This window comes from Sphaeramia orbicularis, chromosome 15 (genome assembly GCF_902148855.1).
Source record: "Sphaeramia orbicularis chromosome 15, fSphaOr1.1, whole genome shotgun sequence".
Classification (NCBI taxonomy): Eukaryota; Metazoa; Chordata; class Actinopteri; order Kurtiformes; family Apogonidae; genus Sphaeramia; species Sphaeramia orbicularis.
This window is the reverse complement of record NC_043971.1, coordinates 25864157-25876218: the sequence shown is the minus strand read 5'-3', so window position 1 is coordinate 25876218 and position 12062 is coordinate 25864157. Positions and strand designations below refer to the sequence as shown.

The following is a 12062-nucleotide window of genomic DNA, read 5'->3' as shown; positions in this document are numbered from 1 at the left end:
AGACAAGGCAATGTTTTTTTGTTTTTTTTCTCCTCAAAAGGAAATATTAAATACTCTGACAAGGTGTTAAATTAAAATTCCAGACAGAAAGTTAAGTCATCCGCTTATTCCCACATCATACGTTCAGTCTCCCATAACACTTACACATATGCATACATTAACATCAGAGAACATTAAAAAAAAAAAAAAATAGATTAAAATGAATAAAATAATTTAGATTGTGTTCAGATAATTGATAATTACAACAAACCACATGACTTCTGAGTCATATATAATTTACAGACCAGGAGTTATAATCCAGATTCATGTAATTTGACAGATTTAAATGTAAAAATATGTCTTTGTGAGAAAAATAACAACTAAATCTCTGACAAAAAAGTTACATTCTTTTATCATTTAGCAGTTTTTTGCAGATGCTCTTAACATTACAAAGTCAAACTACATGTATATATATCACTGTGTTTTTCCTGTGACTCAACAAGTCACAGTGTGTCAGTTTTATATTTAGAACATGAAACATTTACAACATTGTTTGGACAAAAAAGTAATTCATCAGTTTCATGTCCGCTGGTAATAAGGAAGTAATGAGTACATTTGGAGCTAAGGCATTATGTGACGTAAGTAGTGCCTCCAGCAGGACATTTACCATTATGTTTTTTCTAAAAGGAGGTGGACATTTGCCAATAATGAGATCATAGGTAACCTGATTATTAGAAAGAAAGACGGGGAAAAATAATTTAATATAATAATTTAAAGAATGAGATAGGGTAGGTTTTAAGCTGGAAGGTATAGAAAGGAGGAAGTTTTCAGGATATGAGTAAGTGAGGTTTTATTATTATTATGGTCTTTTTTTGTCTCATCTCAGAAGCTCAGCAATAGCGGAAGTATTTAGACTGAGGCAGGAAGACTGACTTACAGTTCTGGAGTTGACAGATTTCCATGTAATTTGTGTCAGATCATAATGAAGCTGTAACTCAAAGTCTGGCTGTTACCGTTTTAAATGTTAACACATGAAGATCCTGTGTTAAAAGCACAATAAGTGACATATATATAATGGAGATAGTGGGCATTCAGTTTACATATGTGCAGAGAGAATACAATGTCTTATGGTGAAGATGCGAAGTCTGTAGGTAGGAGGATGCTTGGAAACATGAGGACCTTGGCCTGCATAAAAGCCAGATTAGGCAGCTCTGAGACCAGCCTGTCTGCCTCTGAGCTCAGCTCTTCGTTCGGCTCTGGTTTTCTGCAAACACAATATGACAATATCATACAAAACGAGAAGAGAATATTTACAGTATCAATATGGTGTATGAGCCTTGTAAACTGACAAGTCCAAGACATGCAGTACATTGGAGCTTAACATCAGACCTCACCTGACTGATGTAGTTGTTTTTTGTGCAGTGGACATGAGGCGATTCAGAGTGTCTTCTAGATCTTTATTACTTGGACTGGTTTCCACTTTACTGATAGTCAGCTCATACAGCTCACGGTCCACTCCTTTATATTTGTGTGGATAAACAAACATGGACAGGCCACACTTTACCATAAACTATAACTCAATTTACTCTACACTCTCCAATTTTGGTCTGCATAATCATTAGTATTGATACAGGTAATTGCAAAATGTGAAAAATCTCACAAAAACACAAAGTAGTCACATTGGCAATGTGAATTTTAGTTCTTTTGTCATTTGTCTTGTGACTGATCCTTCTAATATAACCATTACTATCGAAACTAGTGAATGTCAACTGTAAACACACAATCTTTGTGCAGTGCAGTGCAGAGTCACATGCTGACCTGGTGGAGGAGTGTTGCTACGGCTACTGCTGCTGCTGGATCTGCTCTCCTCCTCAGCACCAAAATAATCCAGGTTGAGTGCAGAGCAGCCTGTTCTAACAAGCCAGACATTGAGTTAGGATTGTTATGGGAGAAAAGGAACAGTGGGGATCCAGCTTATCATTAATAAAAGGAGAGAGCACATCTCTTCACCCCTTTTATTAAGACAGTAGGGAAGTTCAGCAAAGACCGCTCAAGACAGGACTGTCCATACTTGCTCATTAAAATGTTCCTATCTTTAATGCACTCTTCATCCAGTGGAAAAGCTGTTCATAGTAGTAAACTAGGCTGATTATGAGGAGAAATGGCATCACCTTGAAAGTCACACACTCAAACTTTCTACAATTATTTTACAGATGATGTAAACATTTTAATAAAATATCCAAGGAGGTTGTTTGGTTGAAATGAAGCTTTGAATTCAGTCAAAGAAGAGAGACAGAAAACACGAGGACAGAGATGCAAAATTAAGCCAAAGAAATCAGTAGATTTATTTCAGTATTTACAAGGATTTCCCACAGGTGCTTATTGCAGTGCATTAAATCTGGATCTGAGCAGAAAAAAACCCTTAGGTCCGAAGTTACAGTTGAAAAACACTTTGAAAACGATTGCTGGCATAAAGGCACAACGCATTATAAATTACTGATTAATTGTTAGATTTCAGGTTTTTCTCCTTTTTGAGGTCTTTTGTGAGACCCATTTATCCCCTGCTCACACAGTAGAAGCTTCAGTTCAGAAAAAAAATAGCATGAAAGACAGCAGTAAATAATGGAGCAGCCTCCCCTCATTTGTAGTTGTCACCATCTTCTCTCACATTCCAACAATGAAAGGCTGTTGAACTATCTTATTCTTCAAGGGGACTATGAAGACTTCACAGCTGAAAAAATGAGTTAAATTAAAAAATAAACAATTTGACAGTTTGATATCTTTGTGTAGATTTTGTGATTTTTTTGTGTGACTTTAGTGAAAAATTCAGGTATATACACTGTTCAGGCTACAGAGTATACTGCCACCTGCTGTACATACTGCATTATTACACTTTTACACTGAATGAATTTATCACCAAACATTTGTCTTGCTTGGGTTGTTATAGATGAGCGGAGCAAAACCGTGAAACATAAAACTGAAAGGAAAGAGAGCAATGTTTTCAACCACTAAAATAAAACATTAATGTAAACAATCACAAGACTAAATTCTCTGCAACATAAAAATTGTCTCGTTCTATATTTTCTTTTTTCGTTCCACAGTAACAACACTGTATAAGCTTGCATGCCAAAACCAAAAGCTAGCAATTGAAAACATCAGCATGCTAAAAAAATAAAAATCAATATGCCAGCATCAGCAAACGTGTGTCAACAAGTGTCACACATACTCCTACTTAGAGTAATTAGTCTCTTTATTTAGATATTTGTCCTCAGCAGCAATGTTTGGATTATTTTGACTAGCATTGTGTCTCCTGCAGTGTACTATATTTTTTAAGTAGTGAGGACACGGTAGCATGCTAATTTGTGTTTTCTTCATCTTTCTTTTGCTCTTTTCTACACAGGTTTTAGTATATGGGAAACAAACAGGTATCAAGGTAGTAACACTTTTTAAATGTAGAATAGACTGCAAACAAAACAGTTCTATTAAAATACTGTACCAATACTGTACCAAATCTGATTTTTATCAAATCAATGCAGCAAGTTTGGATTAACTTTTTATATTGATAGTTCAAATACCAAAAACTGAGGGCATAGCAAATACCATGAAAAATGAATAAATAAAATAAGTAGGAAACAAGTAGGACACAACAGAGCAGTTGCACTATGGGCAGCATGCCTGTCTATGACTCAACAAACATCATTTTAATCAACACTGCATGAACATTTACCCAAGCTCCACAAAGTTAAGTGACTGGTAGTGATACAGAGCACCATCATCTCGTTAATTCAGCATCAATTGACTGAGGGCAGATGAGGTAGCCAGTTTGATCTGAGGTCCTTCTCACTTGGAGGATTTCAGTGCAACAGAGAAGGTTGAAAATACTGCTTTTGATTAAAGTAAAAGGATATATTTAGATACAGGTTGGTACTGTTTTGCAGCTGCAGCCTGAGTAATCAGGGTGTGCAGTGGTTCAAATAAATACTGTGGAATGATGAAGAAGCACAGAAGTCTTGGTTTCAGCAGCTTTCATTTTTTAGCAATTCAGGATATACACAACATACTGTTGATGCTTCCCACATCACGACAGATTTCCAATAAATACTGAGATAAATTCTGCAGTTAAAGATGCGACAGCAGAGGGACAGAGGAGGATACTGGTACAGTGTTTCCCCTCTAGCTGTTTTGGACAAACTGGATCTGAAAAATGTTTCTACAGTACACAACTGCACATCTGGCATACATATGCATTCCAGATTGTATCTGTCTACATCCTTTCTAGTTGTGTATTTTGTTTTGTTGCTGTTAGTGCAATATACTCTTGCTGAGTAAGACAAGGGGAAACACAGCCAAAAATGAAAAAGAGGCAGAATATGCCCTGGAGAGAGCAGAGTTCAGAGCATAATCTAAAGGTCACCACGCAGGGGATGGCTGGTAGTCTACTTCCGACCCCAGAAGTGGGGGGTCCGGCGAGGGGACATACCGTCCTGAGAGCTGCTAAGGCCACGGCTGCTCCAGTTCAGCTGGCTGGAAGGGGGCCCCTCCTAAATGGAGACATGACTATAATGAAGATCATTAGACATATAGTACCTATGTTATAAAAGCTTAAAGATATTTGGCATCATTTTCATAAATAATGTTTCTTCAGCTTTTATATTTAATAAATACCATAAATATTATTTGGTTATTCTAAGAAAAGAGATTTTAATCTCAATGAAACTTTCACCTGGTTAAATAAAGGACATTAAACCTTTGTGGGTGTCTGAATTATTAGGTATTGTACTGCTCTTTTGTATGTTGCTTAAAAATAAAATCATAATGTTGACAACTTTTTAAAAATCATAATTCATATTTTATGTCCCTGTTCCTGAATTTACCTGCATTGAGTCTGATGGGGCATTTGGTCTATCCTGGGGTCCTGTAGGTGCTTGTGGTGTGACCACTGTGTGTTCTGGAGAACAGACAGATGCCACAGAGTCTTTGGTGGGCTCAAGCAGTCCCTGAAAGAAATTAAACACTGTAAAATTCAGTGTGTCAGTCAAAGAGCCTCTTGATTATTATTTCATTGCCCATGTTACCAGAATAGGAGTCAGTCATGATTTTACTGTCAATTTATGAATTGTCTAAATATTTCTCTCCATTTCTCCAACAAAAATCACACGAGTCCTAGAACTGTTGACTTTACTTATAAATTAAATTAATGATAAAAAAGGGAAAGGCCATGCACTGGCAGTAGCAGCTCTGCAGCAGTAACACACTGCTGGTGTAATGCTGTCATGCACAGGTGAGATAAGCAGTCTGACCCTGGCCTGTAGACAGCACAGGTTGGAAATTGTAAACAGTGTTATAGTGTCCCACAGTATTAACAAATACACAGCTACCAAAGCCTGTATGTTTTTACTGTACTTAAGTTATACATTAATTTGGCTTCTAAAACATTTGTTTCTCACATGCACTATACCAATTAAAACCATCTTAATTTAGTTCATATTTCCAGGAGATGACTTACCAGGTTGGATGCAAATGCAGGCACAACCACTGGCTGCTTTTTTATGCCAATAAACACCTTGTGTGAAGAATTTAGAATGTGAAAATTAATTTCTGCATGTACTACAATGAAGAAAGAGAGAAAAGGGTTAAGCTCAGGAGACTGACTGAGCATATACTTTCTTATCTTGGCTTCAAATGACTGAAACATGACTCTGAGCCCAACAGGATATTAAAATCATAGGACTGTGACTGTATAAATTACATTCATCATCATAAGCAGTTTCTATGTAATATAAAACTTACAATGTTCCTTGTGTCCACTCCAAGGCACCTAAGCAAAATCCTGTTTGTATGGGAACCACCCCACTGAAACTGGAGGCCAGCTGCGCTGTGGATGTCCTGCTGTGGCCACCATGTACTGACAGGAACCCTGGGAAATGGTGAGAGATGAAATGTAGTCTTTAAAAGTATTTAAGATCAATCTAATCCTAGTTTATAATAGAAAATGTCAATGATGGAAACATTTACACAAAGATCATTTCAAACATAACACTTGTCAATAACAGATTTTACAATCTCTTACATACTAGTAATAATAAAAAGTATAAATGTACTTTTCTGACACTGTTGAACTAAAATGCACATTACTATATTCCTGTATATTGTCCCCTATATACAAATAAAAGTTTCCATCTCTCATTCTGATATGAGTTAGTACTAACAACAAGCGTTCTAAAGAGTACAGACTGACTGGTCACATCCAGAAGGGTTTTCCTACCTTTGAGCCCCTGAACTCAGTCCTGTTCCTTCCTCTTTCTGTTGGTCAAGAAGTTGTTGCGCATGAAGCAGAGCATCAAGTCTGAGCACCTCATCTTCACATTCCTCCGCTGACGTCACAACCTCTGGGAAACTAGCCTGAAGGAGCTGCTGGACTCGACACAGTGAAACCTGGCCATAACAATAAGAAACAGTTTTCAATTATTTTAAAAGAAAATTGGAAATACAGCTCCAGATAAAAAAACTGAGAGACCACTCCAAATTCCCAGAGAGGGAACCCATTGAAAATTTCTGGAATGTGATCAAGAAGAAGATGGATGGAAACAAGCCATTAAACAGAATCAAAGAACAAGAATTTTTGTGCCAAGAGTGGTATAAACAGCTAATAGAAATGTGGTGGAAAGTATTCCAAGACACTCGAAAGCTGTGGATAAAAATTGGGGTTTTTCTGCTGCATATTGATTTTTGAACTCTTCCCAAGCTAAAACAGCAGTGTGTTTTTTTAAAAATGAATACTAATTAGGTTTCCTGCATTATTAAAACACTGTCTTTTTTGTTATTTTGACTGGTTGTCATTGCCATTATTTATTATTGTACATGAATGCAGTTAATTACAATATTTGTATATTGGAATAAAGGTTGTAAGTGATTTTAGCAAAAATAAAAATCATAATATTGTGCAAATACAGAATTACAGGGGTCTCTTCATTTTTCCAGAGCTGTGTGTGGAGACTTTTAATTACAAAAAGCTTTTCTGATGCATGACATGTAGGTGTTTTTTACTAATTAAGTAAATATGTTTAAAGGTTTGACATACAGGGATACCTATCACAATCAATACATAATTACTATATCACACATATTTGAGATAAACATGCTTATTTTATATAATCATGATAATCTACTCCATTTATCTGCATAAAATGGCTTTGTGAAAATGACAGAGATAATATATTTCATAATTTTTCCTGGATTGTTTTCCATCATTTTGATTTTTGTACTTGAATGTCTCAGTAATGGAATTTGTATACTGAATTCATGTAATATTTGCCCTTTGTTTTATGAACAAAAGACACAAAGAAATGAAATTAATCTCAAATTCTCTGCCAATAAATATCTCTTCTTGGTAAGGGCAAGATGCATAATTTAACTACACTAAACTTATACTACAGTGGTGTTATGAAGCTAATGAATAGGTAATAGGATCATTTATATGACAGTTACCATTGTGGCTGCCCAACTACATACAAACACACAAAAACACATCTTATAGCAGAATATTACATGACAAGACAGCAATTATCACCATTATTATCACTGGGTAACAGCAGTAAGCTTCTTCAAAGAAATTATTCTGACCTGACAGCTATTTCTCCTAGACCCAGTGTACTGCTCTGCCCAGTTCTTCTCTTCCTCATGGATTTCTTGCTCTTTACACTCCTCCTCCACCTGGGCTGTCTGGTCCTGAAATGTCGCCCACGCCTCCTCTGCATCCTCCTGTGTGGGTGCTGAACAGAAGTCAGCAAAGCTGTCACTGGGCGGGAGGCTTCCTAGACTGTGCATCTCTGCGTCAACTGTCTGCACATGGTCTTGATGCATGTGATGCTCAGAACTACCACATCTAAAGTCTGAGAGTCCATCTTCTGTATTGGATTCAGATTGGATGGAGGTAGCAGAGGATTCCTGAGATGTAGATTGGTCATGATGATAAAAACCTCTCTCAGCCTCAGGATGAGATGATGTAAGATTTTGCCAATTGTCATTCTTGCAAAAAGACTTGGACAGCCTATAATTTCTTAGTTCTTCTTCATCATCTTCTTCACTATCAGTCTGATTCTCCTGTGAAGCAAGTGAAGAAACATTTGGTTCAAAGTCCTCAGAGGGTTCATCCATTGATAAGTCTTCACTAAGTGATGCCATGTCTTCAGTAGCAGACTCATACATGCTGGCTGTTTGAAAAAGAGTGGAAGTGCTCTTCTCTTTCTCGTCTCTGTCGTCTTCAGATTCTCCCTCCACCACCTCTGAGGTTTGTACGTCGGAGCTATGCTTTCTCTCTTTCTGATTTTCCCCTGGGTTGCTTAATTCTTCCTCTCCAAGATGAGACTCTTCAGATGGAAAATCCTGAGCCTGACTAGAGTCCTGAGATGATTTTACACCTGTTCTTTTCTCACAGTGCTTGACCTTAGTGCAAATATTTTCTTTTGACATATATGCACAGTAAGATTTGGGCTCAGAGTCCATAATCATTTCCTGTCCAGGGTTAGTAAGTTGTTCACTCAATCTGGTGGAAAGGTTTGTCACTTCCTTTCTGCCATCCCACAACTCTGCACTACTGATGGGCGAGAAGCCACAGCACCATGGGTGTGCTGGCTGCTCTGTAAACACAGAAAAATCAGCAAATCCGGTTTCCTCTGTGTGAGAGGAGGTACCCAATATGGAGGCTTTGTGGACCCCAGAGGTGCAGTCTTTTTCAGAGTATCCATTCGTGAGGTGCAAAGAAGATTCAGCATTAGAATGCTGCCCTTCAATATGCATCTGGTCACTGCTGCACCCTGAATTCACAGTGGATGTGGGCTGGGGTTGTGCAACTTGGTGATTAAAGCTGCAGTTAGGGTGCAGTAGGGTGGCTGGCTTAGGCGTTGGAGAAGGCTGTTCGAGGTCTGATGTTGCTTCAGCAGAGCCAAAAGCAGAGCAGGGCAGAGGAACTGGGAAACCCCCAAAGTTCCCAAACTCATCTTCCTCTGAGCTTGTACCCTCATCATCATCCAGAGGTGGAGGAGATGAGGAGTGTAAGGGCATGATGTCTGATTCCATTGGCTGTACTTGAAGGACCTGAAAGAAACACCAAATAAACAGTGACACAAAATTTCACTATAATATTAGTCCACTTGTTTGTTTGTTTGAGCATTTGATTCAAGATCACATTGCTTAACTGAAAGTCTGCAAAATTACAAAGGATTAAGTGGAAGCTAAAATTAAATAGGAGTTACTGTCTCTCCAGCAAATAAAGTGTGCAGGCTGCGGTCCTTAGACATGAAGAATCAGAGTATGCTTCTAGCTCCAGAAAAATGGCAAAAAAAAGTTTAGTCAGGGGAGCCTTAATCTTAAACTTGAAGAAAAAAAAACATCTCGGCACAAAACATCAACATGCAGCAATATTATTATATACCTTAGCTCAATCTTGAATGTCATATTTTATCACTCGTCACAATGACATTCTGTCTTTCCAGTCCTTTATTTTGAAGTGAGCCACTAATGTTGCTTTGTTCTATTATTGTTTTACAATGAGTACACAATCATATCCAAGTGTATCCAACCATCTGTATACATCTAGCTGACTTATTACCATCACCAATAATGTCTACCTGTTTTCCCTGCAATGGAAAAAGGGGCCAGTAAAAGACTCAGTGAGTAAGCCGATACAGAAACACTATCCGCAGCTTTGTGCTACTAGAATGACGGCTCAAACCAAGACCTACCTCGTGATCCAAGAATAATAACTAGTGTCTGTTTTAAACCTTCAACTTGAAACACATAAGTTTTACTTTATTAAAACAAATAAGAATTAACCCATTGCAGGACACCGTAAAACACATCTATTTACCAAGACTGGCACCCGTTATTTTTTGATTTTCGCCTGTAAACCACAATAAAACGCGGCCAGTGAATAAACAGGTCCTGCCATTTTCTCTTTATCTGTTAATCTTGGACAGACAGGTGTCATGCCATGACATGGATAACAGACGCTATACATTAAATGTAGTTAAATACCCGATACAGTTACAGACAGCTAGATAATGTTACTGATTCATATTAATTTTACATTAGACGTTTAAAGTCTAATACCTAATCATTAAATCACATACCATTACCTTGTAGCTAGCAGAGACAACCTCACCGTCTGATGATAGCTAACACTACCGCGACCTAGCATGTATAGCCACTAACTACCTACTTAAAGAACTAGTTCAACGTAGACGTGCAAATTACAGGGGACGAACAGCTAACTGGAAAAGGGTTGTCGCAGCTTTTTATTTACCAACACTCATTCACTTCGTTTTCCCGTCACTTAACGTCAGTCGTCCTGCTCACCATCGTCTTTCATCCTCCTCCGCTCAATGTAAGGAGCTAATATAAAGCGGGATGTGCAACAATGAAGAGCTCTCACTACCATCCCAAATCCAAGTGCCGCATATACCAGCTGCGACCTGCAGTGTGAGGAGTCCATTAGACAAGGGTAGTGACCCTCTGTCAAATAGACGATCTTGGATGTTGTCCATCATGTCCTGCTTATCGCAGCCAATATCACCATCTGCTGGGATAAAATAAAATAAAATAAAATAAAATAAAATAAAATAAAATAAAATAAAATACTCAAGTGTGATAGATAGATAGATAGATAGATAGATAGATAGATAGATAGATAGATAGATAGATAGATAGATAGATAGATAGATAGATAGATAGATAGATAGATAGATAGATAGATAGATAGATAGATAGATAGATAGATAGATAGATAGATAGATAGATAGATGAAATGCAGAGAAGACTGCTGTTATTTCCCAAATACTTCTGACTAGGAAAATAGATTGTACAGCCACTGTCTATCTATCTATCTATCTATCTATCTATCTATCTATCTATCTATCTATCTATCTATCTATCTATCTATCTATCTATCTATCTATCTATCTATCTATCTATCTATCTATCTATCTATCTATCTATCTATCTGTTAACTCATCCAGAGTACACTCTTCTACCATTTTAATTTAGGAAATTAAATCATACATTACATTATTATGCATTTTACTGACAATTGCTGACTCATTATGAGTCAGAACTCCTATTTGGGCCCCAACAAAATGAAATTATTAAATATTTATTTGGGATCTTGAATGTGGCTGCTAGAAAGGTAATCAAATCAAATACCATCGATAGAAAGCTGGTATGATCATAGAAAAAGGTAATTTGAGGCAGGCAAACTTCAGAAATTATAGAAATGGAAATCTTCTTTATATTTGTCATTCTGCTGCACTATATGGAAAGCCATGCTCTTGCTCATATGTTTATTTTATTGGTTATGTTTGCTTTTATGTTGTTTTTCATTAATTGCAAAAGAAGAAACTAGAACCCACCCAATGGGCTGATGTTTCTAGCTTTTATGTTTATGTTTATGTTTATGGTTACGCATTTGGCAGACGCTTTTTTCCAAAGCGACTTACAGGGGAAAACCAATTAAATCACTCAATCAATCAAATTTTATTTATATAGCGCCAGATCACAAGAAAGTTATCTCTTGACATTTTATATATAGAGTTGGTCCAAACCAGACTCTAAGCCAATTTACAGAAACCCAACAGAATCCTCCAGGAGCAAACACTTGTGACTGGTGACAGTGGCGAGGAAAAACTTCCCTTTAACAGGCAGAAACCTCGAGCAGACCCAGACTCCTGGAGGATGGCCGTCTGCCTTGACCAGTTGGGGTTAAAGAGAGAGAGTAGAGAAGGGGAAAAAGAGAGAGCGATAGAGATAGGGACTGGGGGAGAGGGGGAGAAGGGGGGAGTAGGGGGAGACACATGGAGGCGGTTGAGGATAAGTGAGTGGTGACGATGAGGGCAGGGAAGAGGCCGGACCACCGCAGCAGGTCCAGAGATAATCGTGAAAGAATCTGTGGTTGTCCTGGGAAAAACCTTATTAGAATATTTAAAATGGAATGTTTGAAAGTGCTAGGATAGGAGGTGCTCTCGGAAGAGCTGGGTCTTCAGGAGCTTCTTGAAGATAGGCAGGGATGACTCTGTTCTTGTAGCACTTGG

At 37.7% G+C, this 12062-nt stretch overlaps 1 protein-coding gene across 4 annotated transcripts; it reads right to left on the bottom strand.

The window, feature by feature from the left end:
• Positions 1–203: 203 nt before the first annotated feature.
• aftphb (aftiphilin b) lies at positions 204–10481 on the bottom strand. 4 transcript variants are annotated; one of them, XM_030155925.1, is made up of 10 exons: positions 10283–10481; positions 7603–9075; positions 6245–6414; positions 5770–5896; positions 5486–5542; positions 4854–4976; positions 4460–4520; positions 1798–1887; positions 1374–1497; positions 204–1243 (listed from the first exon to the last, which is right to left on the bottom strand). In XM_030155925.1, the coding sequence occupies exons 2-10, from the start codon at positions 9055–9057 to the stop codon at positions 1105–1107; spliced, it is 2346 nt and encodes a 781-aa protein (XP_030011785.1). In that variant the 5' UTR covers positions 9058–9075; positions 10283–10481; the 3' UTR covers positions 204–1104. The 4 variants fall into 4 exon arrangements, with proteins under 4 accessions (XP_030011785.1, XP_030011782.1, XP_030011783.1 ...); XM_030155922.1 differs by lacking the exons at positions 204–1243; positions 1374–1497; positions 1798–1887 and having other exon boundaries at positions 2301–4520; positions 7603–8346; positions 8380–9075; positions 10283–10469; XM_030155923.1 differs by lacking the exons at positions 204–1243; positions 1374–1497; positions 1798–1887 and having other exon boundaries at positions 2301–4536; positions 10283–10470.
• Positions 10482–12062: the final 1581 nt, after the last annotated feature.